The sequence below is a fragment of the Manacus vitellinus genome, unplaced genomic scaffold (genome assembly GCF_001715985.3).
Source record: "Manacus vitellinus isolate BGI_N305 unplaced genomic scaffold, ASM171598v3 scaffold_22_pilon, whole genome shotgun sequence".
Classification (NCBI taxonomy): Eukaryota; Metazoa; Chordata; class Aves; order Passeriformes; family Pipridae; genus Manacus; species Manacus vitellinus.
The window spans coordinates 2,421,575-2,442,452 of record NW_021939632.1 but is presented as its reverse complement, the minus strand read 5'-3'; the positions used below and the strand labels follow the sequence as shown (position 1 = coordinate 2,442,452).

The 20,878-nt window shown below is 43.0% G+C and overlaps 1 protein-coding gene across 1 annotated transcript in view; it reads right to left on the bottom strand.

The window, feature by feature from the left end:
- ESYT3 (extended synaptotagmin 3) overlaps positions 1 to 8,159 on the bottom strand; it is a 32,866-nt gene extending 24,707 nt beyond the window's left edge. Inside the window, exons 1-4 of the mRNA XM_029959888.1 lie at positions 8,155 to 8,159; positions 7,180 to 7,834; positions 1,303 to 1,344; positions 300 to 434 (exon numbers count right to left, since the gene is read on the bottom strand). Of these exons, the coding sequence (XP_029815748.1) occupies positions 300 to 434; positions 1,303 to 1,344; positions 7,180 to 7,834; positions 8,155 to 8,159 (837 nt within the window). The remainder of the gene's footprint in view (positions 1 to 299; positions 435 to 1,302; positions 1,345 to 7,179; positions 7,835 to 8,154) is intronic.
- Positions 8,160 to 20,878: the final 12,719 nt, after the last annotated feature.

The following is a 20,878-nucleotide window of genomic DNA, read 5'->3' as shown; positions in this document are numbered from 1 at the left end:
GGGCTGGTTGCAAGTAGCCCATGCTGCAAGCCTTAGGAAGCACTGAAAACTCCTGTTGCAAGGGTGTGACAGAAAGAAATATAGACATGGCCCTTTTCTTTCTATCTCCAGTCCTAGCATGCTGACACCATGTGGGAATAGATGTGTGTCTCTCCTGTATGATCTCTCCTTCATGGTGAAGATGCTCAAGTCAACACGAGGAGGGAACAAAGCTATTAAAGAACTGAACATCAGACTTCCCTTGCACCCGAACCTTTCAGAAAAGAGTAAACCACAAACATTAAAAGGACTTACACTACCTTCTCACCAAAGTGGATCTTGGTAAACGTGCATGTTTTCAGATGTACATTCTTTGCTCTGATTTTCGGTTCAAGAACTTCTTTAAATGTTTTTTCCATGATTGTTCCAAAGTATGGCCAAGCCTGGACAAGGACCTAGAGAACAGCAAAAGCAGAAACACACTAAAGACTCCTTACATAAGATACCTTCTGTTGAGAAACAGACACACCCATTACAGAACACCTGGCTATTAATATCAGTCCTTTTAAAATACCAAGTCACATTTGTGCACTTACATCATCCTTATGGAAGGATACATCCCAGTTCCTCAGAACAGGAATTTGTTTCAGGAACTGAATGGTGAGTTATCAGCACCGTACAGTCTATGGACTGCTTCTAACCACGGGAGCCAACAAGGCCCAGGGTTAGAGCACAACAGTCCCTAATTACTCTAAAGTGTCCCAGAGTTCCCTGGAGTTGGGTTTATTGAGAGAGGAGTGAGATGAGCTTTTACATAAAAAATAAAGTTTGTTAAAAAAAAAAATAAAAAAAGGTAGTCACTGGCTTCTAATTTTCAAGTTCGGCTGTCTTGCTTTGAATTCCACCAAGTTTTCAGTTCCAGTGAGAGGTTAACTACACCTGCTGATGGGAGCATATGCCTTAGAGCTGTCCTCTGGTAAGAGGAGATATCAATACTTTTGCTAAAATAATAATACATACACACATATGTATATACACATCTATATACACACACACATTCACAGACTCACTTTCATTTTTTAATCTCAGAATGAAGTGTTGTTGTGAAATTCATCAAACCTGTATCAACCAGGCTCACACTGGCTCTCACCAAAACCTCAGTGGCAACTCTATAGTTAAGTGGCTCTATATTTCAGTACAGATACTGATGGGATTGAGCTGTATGGTAGTGACTTGACAACTCTCTCAGACTTGTCCCACAGAGTTTGCATTGGGATGCAGCTCAAAGTAGGTGGCCTCAAACTGGAGTTCAGAGCTCCTCACCTTGTTCAGCCACTCCACTCGTTCGACATCAGGGAAGTGAACCTGGATGCAAAGAAGAATAAAGTGAGTGCCACATGCCATCTGTTTGGGTACACTGCAACATGTGCAAAAGATACCATGCAGCATGGAACAAGCTTTAAAGTAAGCTGAGATCCCTCTGCCTTCATACATACATCCTTTATAATTTACCACCTCCTTGAAAAATCATAGAAGACAGTTAAGAATAGTAAAAAGGCCAAAGGACCCACGTGCACTGATGTACCATATGCCTCTGGGCACACTTATATGATTAATGCAAGTGTCACATCCTGTTCGTGATGTCAAGTAGCATTAGATTTCTCATCCTTCTCTTTGTCATGCCTTGGGAAGCCACAAGAACTTGCTTTCAAGATCACGAGCTGTGTCAGACCTGTTTCCTGTACTCACTGACCTCAACCAGGACACTGCACTTTGGAAAACAAGAACCTGTTTAGGAAACTCAGTTTATTGGTTGTGGCAGCATTTCTCCACTAACACAGTGCCAATGGCTTCAGGGAAAAGAAGCACTGTAAGAGTTCAAGCCTATTAGCATACACTATCATTTGTAACAGTCTGGTGTTTTCACCTCTCAGAGCTTTTTGAGATACTAAGGACAAATTACAATGAAGTAGTCACTTATGCATCAAGTTTCCAAGTTAGACACATCAAATGCCAACAAGAAGTGTATATGTCCATTACAAAAATCCCTCCAGTTCCCTGAAGTAACAACTTGCTTCATCACCATCAGGACAATCGGATATGAGGCCACTCTCAAGTAACTAACTGATCTCTCAGACCTCACTGGGAAGCCACTGAGTGAAGAGCTACAATCACACATTACAGTCTTATGGATGTGGTATTTGCAGCCAGTGACACACGCTCGTAGCAGGTTATTGCAGAAGGGAAAGACAGTGCAGCAGCTTCTCAGAATGGACATTTCTGCTCCACAAGAGCACCTGAACACAAAGAGAATGTGACTATCATCTAGCCTGATAAAAGTAATTGGGTAGGACAATAACTCCTCTTACAGGAGCTGTGAATTACACTCCTCAGGCAAAGGCTTGCTGTTGAATTCAGCAGCTTTCAGAGAGGTGCTCAGAGATGTTCGGATGGAATGGACAGCAGCCTGTCTTTTAGTACAGCTTCATGTATGATTTAAGAGCCCATTTTCCTTGCTCAAATAATGCTGTAAATTATCTCCAATTATTACATTAAAAAAACTAAAGTAATATTACCATATTCTTTAAAAGCATTTTCTTTTGATGCTCTAAATAGCAACTTTTCCATTAAATAAGACAATGTAAGTTCACTGAAATGTCAGCCTACCCAGCTCTATTTGTGTGATAAAGAGAGAACACAGCACCAGAAGGGACAATCAACACTGATAAACTGCTGCTGACATTTTACAGTGAGGCAGATCATGTGAATCAGGGGACCTCCACTTCACCTGCCAGCCTTTCATCTTTCACCAAAAGATCTTCCACTGGGGCACATAAATCCTGAGTAGGCTGAAGGCAGCTGCCAAGGTCCTGCAGCGTTTGTGCCACAGCTCTGGATCAGCCACATGCAGGATAGAACAGGGATGGAAATAGCATGGTGAGCTTGTTCTTCAAAACACCTTACAGTGAGGAGAAGGGTGCAACCCAAAAGGAAGGACAGACCAGGACTCAGGACAACAGTTAGGCTGCCACATCCCTATGAGAGAGTCACAGCCAGGGGAGAAATGTAGCACGTTATAAACCACCAAAGCTGTCCGGGATTATTTGCTAGAGCCAAAGCTCCTAGAGATAAAACTGCCAGAGGTGACCAAGAAGCAAGCTGGTGGCTAAAGAGAGCTGGAACAGCACAAAGGAGCATCAGGGAAAAGGCAAAAACCATGAGAAGGAGGCAATAGGTAGACCCACCATAAGAAAAAGCAAAACTGAATTCACTCTTTGAGCCACAGATGCCCAAACCAGACAGCCCACAGCAAACTCCAAAAGCAACCGCAATGAATCCCACAGCACTGTGTCACACCTCAGATTGCTGTGACAGCATTAGCAGCCATTTGTGGTACATTTCCATCCCACTTGACGTGTCTGCAGCCCAGGTCCTACCCAGACACTCAGTGCCTCAGTTTCCTCTGAGAGATGGAAGGAATAGCACTGCTGTAGCTCAAAGCTTGGCACCAAAGACCACCAGGAGCTCCTGGGCTCACATGACAGGGCTTGCAGAGGTGAACACCACAGAAACAAGCTGACTAAATCTCTCTGGTGAAAACCAGCTTTCTGCCCATTATGAAAGGCCACCAGTTTCAGTGGGTTTCCAATACCAAAGTTCAGGTCCACTCCATGGGAAGAACTAAATGAGCAGTTCTGCAGAGGAAGCAGAGCTTGGTATCCAGGTGTTGAATCTAGATTATCCACTGTGTAGTAAGACATAAGCTCTGAGCAAATCCTTTCCTACCCACAGGGTATCCCCATAATGTGTACCTCCTGCTAGCCAGCATGCCTAGTTCAGCCTAGTGACACCACCAAGCTCTCTTCTTGACCCAATCACTCATTCCAAGAACTTACTCTGTCATATGTCCTAATAAAACCATGCTCAGATCCATACTTTTGAACCACATGCTCTGGATTTCAGACTCCCTTCTGCCCCTTTTAGTGGTGAGAGCCCTGCCCCTCGAGTTTGTCATCAGTACAGGTAAGAGAAGCCCAAAACACTTCCTCCTAAGCCCAGACACCAGGAGCTGCCAAAGTTAATACTAACACAGAATAAGATTTAATCCTGTAGCCTTGGGCAAGTCACACTATCAAAATCAGTTTTACTCACCTACAAAAGCAGGCATACTTCTTGCCAAAGTTTAAGGAATGCTGCAAAAATTACTTAGCATTTGAAATGAGCTTTGAAGATCAAAAACACAAGGTAAGGGGCAATTACTAGCAAGTAAAGAAAATGAGGAAATTTCTGCATGGCTCCACCTTGCCCTGGAGCAGAACACACCAAGGATCACAGCAGTAACAAAAGCCATGTCTGACACAACAGTGCCATTCTGGTCAAATACAACACAGGAATCTACCCATCAGAGTTTGCATTTGTTTTTTGCTTGTTTGTTTGTTTTGGTTTGGGTTTTGTTTGGGTTTTTTGGCGCTTTGTTTGTTTTTTTTAAGGGACAGGGGTAAAAAGGAAAAAAAAGTCTAAACAAGCCTTTTATATGAAAAAGGAATTAAAAGGCAACGTTTTAAAAGGACAGTTCTGTACCCAGTGGTATTTCTCCTGGTAAAAGGAGCTTAACATCAGCGAGGAACCCAGCATACTTGGGTCCTCTCATGTGCAACCTGCGGAACAGCTGCAAAAGAAACATGAAGAAGCCACCACCACCCCAAGGAGCCAGAAAGAAGGTGGAAGCTCAAATCTCTGCTCTGGGCACTGCCTGCTTTTACAGAAGTAATGCTAAAGGCTGAACAAGCTGAAGTCAGAAAGCCTCACCACTCCAAGACACAGATCTCACCCTGCTTGCCATGAGCAGATTTCCAGCCCGGTTTCCCAAGGAAGCGCTGCCTGCCCACATACACTGTCTAGCACAAGAATGCCTTCTATTCCAAACTCACTGGCTGGTTTCAGCCAAGAAACTGGTGCTGCAAAATAACCCTGAAAATTCCCCTAAACAGATGGTTGAGTAGATTAGGGAAACCCTCCCAGCATGCCCCCTGAAGGAAAGGCTGCAATATGAAAATCTCCTAACAACTGATACCAGGACTGAGTGGAACTCGAGTCATGTTTGAAGAAGCCCTGCACTGCTCTTAGGGAGAACAGTTTTAAACCAATAACATAACCAATGATTGGTCTTAACTCTTCATTGGATGGATCCCCCTCATTTTACTATAGAGCACATTAAGAGACAAAGATTTACAAATCTCAAGATGCTGCCATTTCTTCTCACCTCCAGAACCTTTCCTAGGATTACAAGACTGCAAATCCAACACATGCTCCCCTTAGCCTGAATTGTATTTCTACGCCCACCTCTGCATGACAGGAGAGAAGAATGCAAGGGACATTTTTAGAGCTCTCTCAATAAAGGCTCATGAACACTGAAAGGCAAAAAATGAAAGATAAAAAAGACAACACCGCAGAGAATAAACTGAATAGACATCAGGTGAGAATCAGCCTCCAAGATCAGCACAGGGGAGAAGTAGAAGATCAGCAGAGGAAGGAGAGAGAAGAATTAAACAGAGGAGTTAAAAATGCATTGAGTACAAGCATGGTGTGGAAGCAAACACCAACTGGTGAAGTTATCAACGTAAAAATGAAAAGGGGGAGAAGCGACAACATGGATGAAAGATAAAACTAAAAGCACGGGGTGCAGCCCCTTTATTCTTTGGTCCTACATCCTATCCTGCCTTCTGGCAGCCAGCTCCAAGAATTCTCAAGTCAGGAATCAGACCTCTGAAAAGTGTCACTCTACCTTCTCTGTGAGCACGTGCTGGGCAGTGGGAGACAGAGGCGAGATACCCCTTAAACCCTTCTGCCTCCCGAAGGAGGCTGAACAGTCCCAGCTGTGTCAGCCCCTCCTCACACCAAGTGCTACAGCCTCTGACCATCTCGGTGGGCTCTGCTGGAGTTTCCCCAAACCTTTTTCCAAGCCTCTCCTGTGCTTGGGGCACACAGTGCTCTCTGTGCATCCTTGTGAAGGCCGAGTACAGAGCAGTCAGTAATCCTTTCCATCAGCTGCCTCCTCCCACACTAATGAAGCCTGACACTTTCAACCACAAAACCTAGTAGAACTTTTTGAGTTTGTGTGCACTGGGAGGCGAGTGACAGTGACTAAGAGACTCAATTTCTGGTTACCACGATCCAGGGCACGTGAGGATAAAACACAGTATCAGGACAAGAGCTGACACCACCACACTCATTAATGCTGAGAGTTGTTTTAAACGCTCTGTCAATACAAACAAGCAGAAACCTCATTCAGAGAGGCTTCTGTGCCCGGCGGGAGGGAACATGTGCAGGGAGCTGCACCAGCTCTGCCAGGAGACCCTGGCTTCCCTCCCCAGAACTGCCAGCTGCCTTCGTTTCCCAAAGAACTAAGGACAGCCAAGTGCTGTAGGCTACATAAAAGTTTGCTGACTATAAATGTCTCCATGCAACATTCCTTACAAATAGAGCTCTTTGATATTCTCTTTTTTACAAGAAAAGCATTTCCCTACCAGTCCCTGGCAGGGAATTTTTAAATGCTCAGCAAATGATGATGAAGAAAAAAAAAAACCAAACATCTCATCATACTTTCCATTAGCCAACCACGGCTACCCAACAAATAACCAAAGACGTGGAATAAAATGTGCAGGTAGATTTTCTAGTTTCTTCACTTTAAAACCTAGAGTGGCTGGAAACAAATGTGAAAACAAATGAGTAGGGTTTCCACACCATCCATAGATAGCTCTTTAAAGACAAATATTTGGCTTTTAACAGGCAGCGAATATTATGTTTATATATTTTTGTTTGTTTTTAAATGTGACTAAAGAGGAGAAAATTTGCTGGATGAGAAAGTCTGAAATAAGTACCCTCGACAGCAAAATACCTGCAATGCAACAGTACATATCTGAAAGGAGGTTTCTCCAGCGATACAGCGGTCTGCTTTACAAACCCCCTTACTGCACATCTCCTCGGCTAAAACAACTTCCAGTTTAATCCTCGCTTTACTGAGCAAGACTTCAGAATCAGAGACGCTACTGCTCGGCCCGTGGCATCACTGCCACTCCTTCGGCTGCTCGCTACGGGACACCCCGCTTTTTGTCCCAGCGCGCAGCCCCGCCGTCGCCGGGACCGCAGCAATCCCGCTGCCGGAGGGAATGCCGGGCAGCACCCCCGGTCCCCACTCACCCACGTCTGGCAGGTGCCGGGCCTGGCCAGGCCCCGCAACCGCCTCCGTCGTTCCTCCAGCAGCGCGAAGCGGCGGGCCAGGCGGTCGCGCTTCCCCCGGCGGTTGTATTCTCCAGCAGAGCCCACAGCCGCCAGCGCCCAGCAGTCACCCAGCGCCGCCAGCCCCCAGGTACCCCGCCAGGTACACGGGGCTCTCCGAAAAAAAAGGCCCCCCAACAAAAGCAGCGCCCGCGCCCCCGTTGGAGAGGGCAGCAGCGCGCAGCGCGGCGGGCCCGGGGGGCCCGGGGGGTTGGATAGGCGAGAGCCGAGCCCCCGACAGCGCGGGCTCGCCCTGCCGAGTTGCGCCCGCCCCCCGCGCCGCCGCGCGCTTCCGCCGCCCGCCTGGGGACACCGCCCGGCCGCGGCCCCGCCGCCCGCCCGCCCTCCCGGCAGCCCCGCTCCCGGGCAGTACAGCCCCGCAGTGGCCGCTCGCTGCTGCTGTAGGAGCGCACGGGGCAGGCACAACCTGTTGGTTCTGGATGCTTGCTGCTTTCCTACTTCCTTTGCACCTTCTCGTCCTCTTCTGATTCTGATGGGGATGTTGTGGGGGTTCAGATGTTGAAATACTGGTAATCGTAGAATTGTTGAATCGTAGAGTTGCCAGGTTGGAAGAGACCTTTAAGATCACCAAGTCCAATCATCAACCTAGCACTATGACTGTAACCCCTAAACCACTAAACCTCATCACCCAGAACCAGATCCAGATGCCTCTTGAACACCTCCGGGGATGGTGACTCCACCACCTTCCTGGGCAACCTATTCCAATTCCTGGGCAACCTATTCCAATTCCTGGGCAACCTATTCCAATGCCTGACCACCCTAACAGTGAAAAAACATTTCTAATATTTAATCTGAATCTCCTCTGCCTCACCTTGAGGCCACTTGCTCTGGTCCTTTCACTGCTGGCACAGTAGAAGAGACCGGCCCCCACCTCACCACATGTTCCTTTCACGTAGTTGTAGAGAGCGATGAGGTCTCTCCTGAGCCTCTTCTTCTCAAGACCAAACAAACCCAGCTCTCTCAGCCATTTCTCATATTATATGTTTTCTAGGGAACCATAGGACACCTTTTGAGATCCTTTTCCCCGCAGCAATATTAATTCTATACATTTCCATTCGTGCCTTAACAGACAGGCTGTAACTGTACAGTTCTACACTGTGTTTTCCACTGCAGTTTTCTGTGGATCAGGCAAATGCCACTCTTTGTTCAGTGGATAAGTCTGGAACATCAGTGAATGATACCAGCTTTTATTGTAGCTCCTTTTTGATAATGGCTGCACAAGATAATGAATGATGAGCCAGATAAAAACCTCCAAGAAAAGGAAGCTGACCGTGTCCGGGAGAACTAGGTTTGGCCTCTGCTTTGCTGTGGAATTAGTATTTAATTATAGGTCAGTCGATAAATCAAACAACACCACAAGTGATCCTCATTTGTATGTTAATCATTGTGCATGACTGATCAGGGATAGAAATCAGGCATCTGAAAACTCAGATGCCTCACATCAGATGAACTCATGCATGAGACATCTATTAAGAGGCACTTTTGGAAACAACCCTCCTAATCTTTCCCTACTGTCAAATGAGGATGAATATGCTCTTCTTCCTGGGGATGTTGCAAAGATATATCATTATAAAACACACTTAAGGAAGTACTTCTTTACATAGTGGGCAGTAAACCTTTAGAACTTGGAGGAGGCTGCAAGGCAAATGGTATCAGCAGGTCCAAGAAAGGATTAGGTAAATTTTCCAAGAAAAGGCCCATAAATGTACTCTCTAACATCATGGACACAACAGCTGTGGAGGCTGGGGAAGGTTGAGGAGAAAAGAGCGCAGAAAATGTCTGGGCTCATACTCTCTCCAAACAGCAACTCCTATCATCACTAGTAGCAACTGGAGCAGAGGGCTGACCCTAGAGGGCATTTCTGTTTGTAAAGCTGTGAAGATAAGGTCCAGAAACTGACGGATCTAGCAGCTGAAGGAGTACTGCCCTCTTGATACCATACATTAAAAACCACACAGTGGTTAGTTTGCACAGTTACATGTATCAGGAGATACGTTTACATGTAGAAACACACCTGCTTTGGTTCTAACTGTGACCAAAGGCTGAGGCTGACTTGTTATTTATTTTTCCCCACTGTTACTTAAAGCTTTGTAAAACATTTTCAGTATATCATTTCAGCCACGAGATGAAACTTCACATGGATAAACTCAGCCCTGAAGTCTGACCTTCTGTAAAAACAGAAGCGAAAAAGGGAGGCTCTTTCAGTAATCTGAAGACTTAGAAGGTTGCTTTTTCTATCAGGAGAAGATGTAATAAAAGGTAAATACAGCGTTTTCCTCCTTCACATTATTACTGTTTCTGAGTTCAAGGTATTTAGCTCAAATTCAGTCATGCAGTTTAGAAGCATCAACAAGTGGCAACTATTGAGCAGGAAAGACACCAGGGCTGCAGTGAAATACACACTGGCTAATTTCATAAATAAACTATTTGAGCTGTTCTTGAATAAATAGTGTGCTCATGAGAACAAGAAAAATCAAGAACTTTGGAGACCACTGTTAACTCTGTTTATGATGGATTGTAGTTACCCTTTAAAGAATTTTCTGAAGTGTCAGAGGAAATACTGAATCAAGAGGACAACTTATCAATTATGATCTTGACTGCAGCAGGCTGCTTCCAAGCACCAGATATCTGAGCCATTGGAAGCCAACCTGATTTTCAATTACAGGGAAATTCCACAACCTGTTTCTCCCAATGTACAATAGGATGGTCACTAAGGTAATGACCCAAGACTATTGTTCTGACCTGTGACAACCTTCACCCCTTATTTAACTTGACTAGACATCACCATTGTGCTTATTAACACTACCATAAAAGCATATGTTGTAGCTGATTATGACATAGATATTTTACAGAAAGTACAGGGCTTTGAAAAATGTATTAGTACTAAATTTGCTGTCTCTCAAGCTGGCCACGGTAACTAAGGCAACCCATTTTAAAGGTGGGGAGTTATGAAAAACTGCCAACGCTTTTCTTTTGACTATAAAGAACATACAAAGGAATTAATCTGAAATATCAAATGAAGTGCACACCAACAACCTATCAAAGGGTTTACTGAAGATGACTTTCTAACTTAAATTTCTTGTGGCTTCAGGGTTTCTGAACACTGTGAAATTCCCTCTTAAATGTTAGCAAATGTTGGAGGTGCACCATGTCTTTTCTCTCTGCATCCACAGCAAAATATAAAACACTCATGTAAGGATAAAACCTTACTTCTTGTGTTGTCCGACTGACTTCTGATTAAAGATGTTGCCCCTTTTGGCACTCACTTGACAAAGCATTATTGTTTAGTTTCCTCTGGATTCCTACTCTCCATCCATGCACTGTTCACCTTGTCAAGCAAAGCAAACTCCAGACTGCCTATCATAGGGCAAAAGCCTTGTATCTACCCTTGCTGTTTGTGTTCAAACAAGTCTGGAGTGCATTTCTCCAGGGAAATCTGTGGCTCCTTCATTCTGACTGGTTCTGTCCAAAAATGAAGTACAAGCTGGGCACTCAGGTGAGCCTGGGTTACATTGTTCAGCCAGGGATATTATTCTGGGTGGAGATTTGTAATTTGGTCATGAAAATAATTATGTATGTATGTCCTGTTTTAGGAATCATCCCATTGGCATAAAAAATACCAATCTAGGACTGTTATTATCTATAAACCTGGTCTGGACCAGTAAAAGTAATGGATTTCTTCTCATGTTAAAAATAATCACATGCAGAAGACTGCAAAACCAGGGCTTTAGACGGGAATATATGCAAAGCCAGGCTGGCAGTACATGATCCTTTCTTTCAAGGGCTCTGCTCCACTGAGCTCACTCCCCCATACTGTGCCTCGTGCCTGCCTGGCTCATGGCTCCTCACTGCTTTTGTACAATGGGCAGTAGACAGGCACTGAAGAGCTGGCAATGTAACAAAACCAGTATCAGCAATTTATTTCATCTACTTGTTCTTCTACAGCAGGGCCAGTAAAGTGAAGGCAGGGCAGGAGGATGCAGAATATCCACCAAAGGAGGTAAAAGGGTGGTGTGGCCCGGTGTCCTTTGCCCAGCCTTGCCCTCCCTACCAGCAGATCCCACTCTGCTCTGGCACTGTGGGTGGCAGTGGACAACTGGGTTAGCAGAGCACTGACAAAAGCTGTGTCTTGTGTACACACAAGTTATGTAACTTTACAGGTGAGGCACAAGAATGTGAAAGAACACAAAGCACAGTCGATGATGGCAGCAGAGAGAGGGAAAAAATAAACTTCCCTTACAGTGAGGAACGTGTTTTCCAGTGCCTCCGGAGATGGCCTGTGAGTTGGAGCTGTCACTTCCCTGGCTCTGGGTATGACTCAGATTTTCAGGCAAGACACACCAGCACACCTTGGTGTCATTCTGCAGCCTGCACTGGCCGTGGGCAGCTGGTGCCACCTGCTGAACATTATAACATTTATAATCTGGATTGAGGAGAAATAAATTCCCAGCACAAAAGTCAAATCTTGCTGAAATTAGACTGTATTTCACATGTAACAGGACCAGCAGAGAGCTGCAATGAGCAAGAGAAACTTTGGTTTATTTTTTAAAGTCTTTGCCCAGTACAACTTCTGTTATTGTATTATACATTTTGAGCTGAGAAGCAAAGCCTGTTAATCTGTTTGTTTTAAATTTTACCATTGTTATAACATAAATTTATTCCATCTTTGAACAATTGTATCTGCAACAGGATTTGTGAGCACAAGATTCTATGTCTTCAGTCTAAAAATAGCAAAACACATTTCTTGGAGGATAAAATATTTTATAGATTTTGTATGTCGGTTAGTGAAAGGCAAGCAAGAAAACCCTGGGAAAAAATTGTTTCTCCATCCTTTTAAATCCTTTTTGATTCTGCTGAGTGAAAGAGCTTGCTGGTACAGGCTACTGACACACTAGGCTATAAAAATTGCCTTTCAAGTGCATGATGATTTTCCAGAACAAGCTTATTAATAATTTATGACTTAGTCTCTAATCTGTGCAATTTACATCTTGGCATGTTTTAAGTGCTTAAAGGACTTGACTGATCTTACAGAAACATCTTCTTAAGGAATTTGAGTGCTCAGCCTTTGTGAGACACATTAGAAGTGTCAAGCAGTGAGAAAGATAATTCATGAAGTACAGAACTGTTGTCCCAGATGGTACCTCCTCATCAGGAAGGACAAACTTTCTTGGTTTTGCTTCTTAGAGGCCTGTATCTTGTTTAGTTGGCTCTTTCTGTTTGAAGTGTCACAAAACAAAGGGGCTTCTTGATAAACTGGACCTTATTGCTCTCTAGAACTACCTGAAAGGAGGTTGTAGTGAGACGGGTGTTCGTTTTTTGTAACAAGTGACAGGATGAGAGGAAATGGCCACGGGTTGCACCAGGGAAGCTTTAAATTGGATATTAGAAACATTTTCTTCACTGGAAGGGTTCTCAAGCACCAGAAAAGGCTGCCCAGGGAAGTGGATGAGTCACTATGATGTTGTTTAAAAGATGCGTAGATGTGGCACTTGGGGACATTGCCAGTGATGGACTGGGCAGCGTTGGGTTACTGATGGGACTTGATGATCTTAGAGGTCTTTTCCAATCTAAATGATTCTATGATTCTATGCTGTATCTAATAACACCATTCCTATGCCCCTAGTGTTTTTTACACACAGGTTTTGAAGATGCAATGGATACAACATCTGTTACGTTTCCCACAATGAAAGGAGAGAGGTAAAACCTGACACTTTCTGCTCCTTTCTATCCACTGCAATGGTTCATCCATAACAGCACCTTTAATGAAGTCCATTTAAAGTGCAGATTTATCTGTGTTCAGTGCTTGACATGGCATGTGACACAGATCAGCTTCAGATCTATGGAGTAACAGCAGGAGCAATGAAAGTGAAGCTGTGAGGAATGCTGTTTGCAGTTTTGCCTGCTTAACATCCCTTCAGCATAATGGATCCTGACACAGGAACACCTGTCTGCCTTCTCCCACTTGGAGTGTGGGCTGCCAGAGATGGCAGAGTGTGCAGTGGCACAGCCAGGCTGGCACAGGGCTGGGAATTCAGTCAGTCAGAACCACGTTCCTCGAGCCAAGTTATTGCTGAGGAGCAGTGACGGCATCTTGTCTCTCTGCAAGGCTGCACCTCCCAGCTCCTGCTGAGTTTCTGCTTAGTGTGCTTAGCCTTTTCTTTGAGAAAAGCAAATAGACACAGCCTAACTGAGGAGCTCCCTCTGAGGAGCTCCTGCCACCTGTTTCCACGGTGTGCTTTCAGCAAAGAGCTGATGCTCTAAAATGAAGACCTGAAATTGGGGAAGGGCTGCCTTCAAAGCTCCAGAAAGGTCAGTGGAAAGCCTGTTCACAGCAGAATGGTGTCTAAAACCCCTTCGAGCAGGCAGAACTTCTCTGTGCCAGTTTTGCACTTGAAGATGTCCCCTGGGTGAATTCTCAGATGACTTTTCTCAGCTTAGCATGAGCATTTGCAGCACACAAACAAATTAAAGACACAAAGGAATTGCACAATACTGTGGAAGTAGGTTACTAAGCCAAAATCAGCTTCCTTTACCCAGTGCCTCTCCCTTCACATCAATGTGTACACTAGAACTGAATGCGATTAGGCACAAAATGATGAATTTCTTTGACTGGGGAAAGATATGATGATATTTGGTGGGGTTTATAAAAACCAAAGTGACTGAGAAAAACTTGAAGAAAGCAGGCACCTTGGGAGTAAGATAGCACTGCCACTCACAAACACAAAATCCCCATCAAGAGGAACATGAGATTACAGTAAACACAGCAGATTCAAACCCCTCCTCAGCTCTTCACCACATCCCTGTGACACAGGCAACTGGGCCTCATGGGTTACATCTGAACTTTAACTACTGTCCACCCAAAAGGGATGATAGGTGACAGCTTGATCATTAAACCCTGACATAAGCAAGCTGACAGTCTGACTTCAAGTAAGTGTACCAAACTACAAGGTCTAGCCACAAAGTCCTCCTTATCACTGGGCACAATGAAAATAATATACTGGATCTCTTTTTATAAAGATTTTTTCCCTCTGCACCTGCTTCAGCTCATTGCTGGCAAGTACCAGCCCACCTAGAGCGCAGAGCAGCAGCAGAAGAAATATTCATGCCAAGATTATTTTTTAAATCTTGGAAAGTTTGAAAAACCTTCCAAAGATTCCTTCTTTCTAGTAAACATCCTCATCCACATCCCAGATGCTGTCTCTCCAGCAGTGAGCATGCTGAACTACAAGGCCTCCAGCATCCTGTACAGCTCTTCCTACAATCTCTTAGTGGCCTCTGCTGGCCAGGACTGACATCGTGGCATCTGTTTAAGTGTCAGCAGTCCTGAATCCAGCTAAGATTTAAATAGACATTTTACTGGTGACAAGAGCAGAGACACCATCACCAGCACTGTATTTATCTGTGAGCATCCCACCTGATGCTGAGCGCTTTGCTCAGGTCAGTCACTGACAGCAAGCACCTTGCAAAATAGCCCAAATTTTCCAAGTCTTTCCTACTTCACTTTTGTGAAGGTGCAGGTATCCTCGCTGGTATGGGAGCCTCTCTAAGCAATGTCCTAGAGAAAACTCTTCCCAAAGGCTTTATCTGTCACCCAAATCTTTGGCAATAGATAAAACTGCATAAGTGGTATGTAAGGTCATAAGTGGTAAATTAAGAGTGGTAGTCAAGGGTAGATGTCCTCCACTGCGGATAAAAAGAGAGGTGCATAGAAAGTAAGCAAGTGCTTAGCACTGAGGATTATCAGAATAAGCATCTAGAAACATATCATGGGCTGTTGCAAACTATTCTGGCTCTGTTACATTTAGCGGAGCCAAATTAATACAGAGCAGCTGATTGTCTGACCTGCAGTTCAACATACATAACACTAATGCTATTAAAGGCCATTTCCAAGAGTGAAAACAGGGGTAGAGAAATTAAACAACTGGCTTGGTAATACAGTGAGGAATCCTAGCTGGCCTCTGGTTTCCAAACCAATTTTTGCAGTGTATTTGTTGTCCTGTTTTTGTTCAGAAAGCAGGAGAGAATTATTGAATCAGGGAAGCTGATGCTACATCTGGGCTTGTGCTAACCGGCGTTTGTTTACTGTTCTTGTGACTAGATGTCTAAGGTTTAAAAAATCCTAAAACATGCTTTAGGAAAAAGTTAGCACTTGATATAATCTTGCTATTTTATGAGTTTCATTTCAGATGTCAAATACTGTTCATTCTCACAATAAATACAATTGTTACATATTAAATGCTCACAAACAGATGTTTTGGAAGTAGTATTTCTGTGCAAGCACTTGGAGCCTGGACATCAAATTCTTATGTTTTCACCATGTACTTGCCCTAGAAAAACCATTTGTCTAAAAAAATCCTTCAGTTTCTGCCACTCAGCTTCTAAAACTCTAGGGTCACTACTTCATTTATAACCATCCATTACCAGATCACATTTAATACACAGGAAATTTAAGGAACAGAACTTTTTTTTCTGAGGAAATATCTCTCAATGGGAGATGAAATTCTCCCCCTGCAGAAAGAAGGCACAAGTGTCTGCAGTTCCTCACAAGCAGGGAACAAAACTGAAACAGGAAAGACTTTACTGGTAAAGTGAAAGAACGGAAAATCAAGTCTAGAGGTCTGACACTGTGCATAAGGAGATGACATATCATAGACCAGAAAACACAAAGCTGGTTGAAAGAGATTCATGTCAGTTCCTGTGTCTTTAACAAGTCCACTGCTAACAGCAGCAGCAAGCTCTCAGTAGAGATCACTGTTCCACTACAGCTGCTTGTTTTGGAGATGAAATTATATTTATGGAAAAAAAATCTTGATGGATGCAAATTAAAATTACTGAAGTCAAACTCTGCATGTGATTGCTGCTTCTGGATTTGAAACTGAGTTATCCGTTCAGCTTTATGTGGTGCTGTAGGAATAGCATAAAAGAGAACACTGACTGGGAGTGTGCATGGCTGGGAGTGATCTACCTTTCCAAGAACAGCATTTTTATGGTAAAGGTGTGAACAGAAGTGTTCTCAAAGAAATGGAAAATACCATTATGGTTACTCATCCCTTCAGCTGAAAGTTTGCCAAAAAGATTGTAGAAAGCATATGTTTGCTGTTTTCTGGACATCAGAAAAATAGGACTGCTTTCCTGGTGCTCTCCCTAGCTTAGTGTAAACTCAACTTTCCAGCCTCTGTTTTACTTCCCTAGGGAGTATAAATTCTGTGCAGCTAGATGAATACAAAGTAATCCTATCATTTCAAACAAGCATTTTCCAATCTTTATAAACAGGCATTTTTCTCTTTGTTTCTCTATGGGAGTTTGGTGGTCTTTCATTGAAGGATTTATCTTTGTTAGGTTATCATAGCTCCAGGTTCTTTCCCCTACCTTCCAATCAGTTTCCACTCTCTTATGGGCTTCTGACTCCAATAGTCACCTATGTGACTATTTTCTGTTGATACAGAGAAGAGAAAGGTTAATTATTTTGTTAAATAATAATAATAATAATTACTATTATTATTATTTTTTAAATCCCTCCTCTTCTGCCCAAGAGAATTCCTACAAAATTTGGGGTTCATACATTATAAATTAAAAAAGCCCCAACTTCTTCCACCCCTTCTTTCTTTGTCATAGTTCTAATTTAAAGGTTTAAGGCAGATTTTGCTTTTATCCTTTTCCTTACTGCTATCATGAAGGACTTCTGTTTTCCTACAAGCAAACCAATCGCTAGAACATCAGCTAAAGTTTGGCACTACTATTGAATTTATGTGTAAATAGATACCTGCCACCTTGCAGCCCATCAGTAGTCAAAACTGTATCTGCTGGGAAATGTAGACAAAGAGTCGGTGCAAAAGCACAGTGTTTTAAAAAGAAATAAAAAAAAAAAAAGAAACGAGAGGGAGACAGAGAGAAGAGACAGAAAAACTCCAAGGCAGCAATGTTCCTACCATTCTTCCCCACATGAAAGAAAAACTGTGAATTTTGGGGGAAAACATGAGAGAAGGTTCTTTATGCCATGGTAACAGAATTCTGGAGCCTTGCCAAAGGAAAATGGAACGGCAAAAAAATCACATGGATTCAAGGAGAAAATGGACAAGTACTGAGAGAAGAGGTTTCTTGAGGTTTAGCACATCAGGCTCAGAAAACTCTGAGATGAGAACAGTTGGAACCTGGGAGAGTTTTAGGAGAGTATTGTAAGTGCTTGTCTTTACCCTCCCCTAAGTGGTTGCTGATGGATAGCAGGATAACTCTTGGTGTGAACCTGGTGGCCATTCTTACATTCCCAAGTCCCATAGCAGTAGGGTGGGGTGAAAAGTCCCCTTGTTTCCCTACATAACAGGATCACAGCATGTGCTTTCCATTACACACTGCTGGAGAACTGGAAGGTAGGGAGTAAAGCAAGGGCTAAGTCCACCCCACTGAACCATTAACTCTTTTTAAAGTGACTTCTTTTGCAAAAGGCTAAAACATTCCATTTGCCTCAAATAAAGTGCCACCTGAGGATGTTTCTTCAACAATGGCAGGGTCAGAGTGCCAGTGCAGCCTGTAGGCTAATAGTAGTAATAAAAGCCTGTCCTTCCCATTTACCAACAAAATCTGGAGAGAGGGGATGTGCCATTCAGAACAGAATGAGTGTGAAAAACACTAAGATTCTGTTTACTGACAAAATGTTTGTCTTCTGAGCACAATGGTCAATAAGTCATGATTGATTTCAAAATGGAAACACAATACTAACCCTACTCCTTCTCTTTGTTCAAGTTCTTTTGCATCTTGTTTTCTTCCTGGAAAATAACTTATAGCTGAAAAACCTTTTCTTTCCAGTTCCTACATTTGGTTCTATTGTGTTTGTTACCACAAAATCTTTTGTTCAGAGGAGCAGAGCAAAGGTCCACTAGACCTAATTACCTCCTATTCATCTTTTCCAATAGTACTATGTGATTTTGGTTGGTTTTTTTTTCAATAATGCTTTTTCTTAATGAAAATTTAAGTCAAATCAAAGTGCAGAAAATACATCCACTGGAGGGCAGGCCTGAATGTGGTAGGATGTGCTGAAAAGGCCTAGAAGGAAAGAAAATGAAGTTATATTCTGTTGAATGAAAGTTGTCGTGGGTTGATCAGGACTCAACAGTTAAAAACTAAGAGATGGTCTTTTTTCTGAATGGTTTCATGATTACAGATGTGTAGTCTATAAAATGAAGGCTCCAGTAAGGGTTCATGTCTAGTAAGAAGAGTCCTAGATGAAGCCTCTGACCTGGACTACATTAAAATAAACCTATCATGATAATTTTTAGTCAAAGTCAGCAAATCCCAACAGTGGGACTGATCCCAACGGTGCTGATCAGACAACACAGATTTCCTGTGTCCCCCCAGCAGCATTACCTTCCAGCATGACCATGCAGGACTTGTGATCTGAGCTTGCTGGGGTGAAAGGTGCTGCACAGCAGGTCCTTTCCATGCCTGTGCCTGCGCTCCAGAGGCACATTGGATGTGCACAAGCAGAAGTGGTGTCTGGCTCCACCTCAGATTCACAGCCAGACCAGACCCCGGGTATGCTCAGGAAAGAACTGTTCTGGGTGGGCACCTGATGTCCCACTCCCTGGACTTGCAATCTGTGCACTCTTTACTGCCAGGTCCCCTACTACCACGGAGATGGCTCTGCCTCAGAGTTAATTACATGCGGCTAAAATAAGTACTTCATATGGTACTTGTTTCTAGCAAGGATTGAGTTTGGCTCAGCAGTTTGAGATGCTAAACCTCTGACAATCCAGATATCATTTTTGACTTTCAGTGCCACCAAAATCATAACCAAACGGAAGAGTTTATTTCATGTGGCAGCTGAGGAGCCTATATTTAATGCTGCCCGACTTTGTCAACCCTCAGCTTTCTTTCAGAAAAACTGAAAACTCAGTTTTCTTTTTTCAAATTTCATGGGATCATATTAAATGAACTTCCTCCTTTCATCAGTGACTCACTCTTGAAAAGGCTATTTCACAAATAGTATCTCCATTCTGAAGGAAACAAGCTGTTCCTTCTTACATTTCTCAAGTAGTTGCAGACAAAACTAAAATACATTAAGTCAAAAGATTTCAAAATGCATTAGAAAAATAGCTCAGAGACAGTCAGCTTTTTAATCAAGTAGTTTTCTGATGTAATTACTGCCTTTTAATACAATCACTCAAGTCAAATTCTAAAACTGACTAGAAATTCTGAAGGCCTAGCTGCAGACACCCTGCAATCACGTGGAGTCCATTTCATACCCCTCTTGTGGTATTTCACCTTGGTCACACAAAATATCTAGAGCCTTCTTTAATCAGAATCAGGATCTAAATCAGAATAACTGCAATTTGAGATGGCTAACAGTCAGTGAGACAGCTGTAGAGCTGCAGATTTTGTATAAATTAGTATCTATTTTCTGCAACGTGACATAAAGTTTTACGTGGTGATGTGAATAAGGTGATAATATGGGTACTTTCATTAATAATGATTATGGATGTGTTTAGAGTTGAGCTGCTGATGATAATTTCTTCAAAGAAAAGATGCTAAGAATTCCTCAAACAAACAATTCTCCAAATAAACAGTTGGAAATACGTTTTCTTGACTGCATGGGTCTGAAAAACAGTCTGGCCTTTTGTGCTGAAGGAAACCAGAAATATAATTGTGTCTTTAAGCAAAGATAAAAGAGAAAAATACTTTTATAAGAAACAAACTATCATCCTGGTAGTGTATAGTATAAAATAAGAAAAAGCAAAACTGTCATGCTGAATGTCAGTTACAGGAAGGATGTATTTGAAAACGACTCTTCTGAGGAATATTTGTGAAAGGCAACACTCCTTAAAGCATTCAGTGGTGCAAGTGTTACAAGTGACAGGGAATTTTTCTGGCTGAACAGTCCAAAAAGCTTTCTGAGATCTGACCACCATGTTTGAAGCCAAGGGACCACTAACTCCAATACTACATTGAGTGATTAAATTCAAAGATTTTTAGGATCTTCTCTCTGAAACTCCAGGATTGTCCCACTGTTGGCAGTGTAAGAATTCCCCCCAGGTATATTATCTGTAACTAGGCGTTCCAAGAGTGCTCCATGCCAAGTAACTCCACTGCTATCAGTGGAAAGCTTTGTGTTTTTAGATTTCTGTCAGGCATTTGTGGACACTGTTTCTGTTACACATTGCAAGTGCAGCAAATACGCAAATGGAATAAGATAAGAGGTAGGCAAGTGTAGAAATTACAAAGCCAGATAAGTCTGGACATATGCAAGACTTTCCAGTGCTAAGTTGTGTGTTAAATGACTCTAAACTGACCTGAGTTCTGCCTGCAGGTTAAACAAATAACAGTTCATGTATACAGTTATTTTTGTCTCTTATTTGTGTCATTGTGTCTGGATTTCTTTAAATTCAGGGGCCTGAAATCAGGTTGCAAACATCACTTCCTCACATTTGCATACTTTTAACAGAGACAGATTAGTATATATTCCTTTGTCTTACAGATAAGAGACTGTAACAACCTCTTGCATGGTCAGTCTCATGTTCAACCTCATCCAGCAACTTTTGCATAAAGCCAAAAAATCCAGTGTTCAAACACAGGCACTTCTTTTCATCACAGATGCACCCTTTTGGTT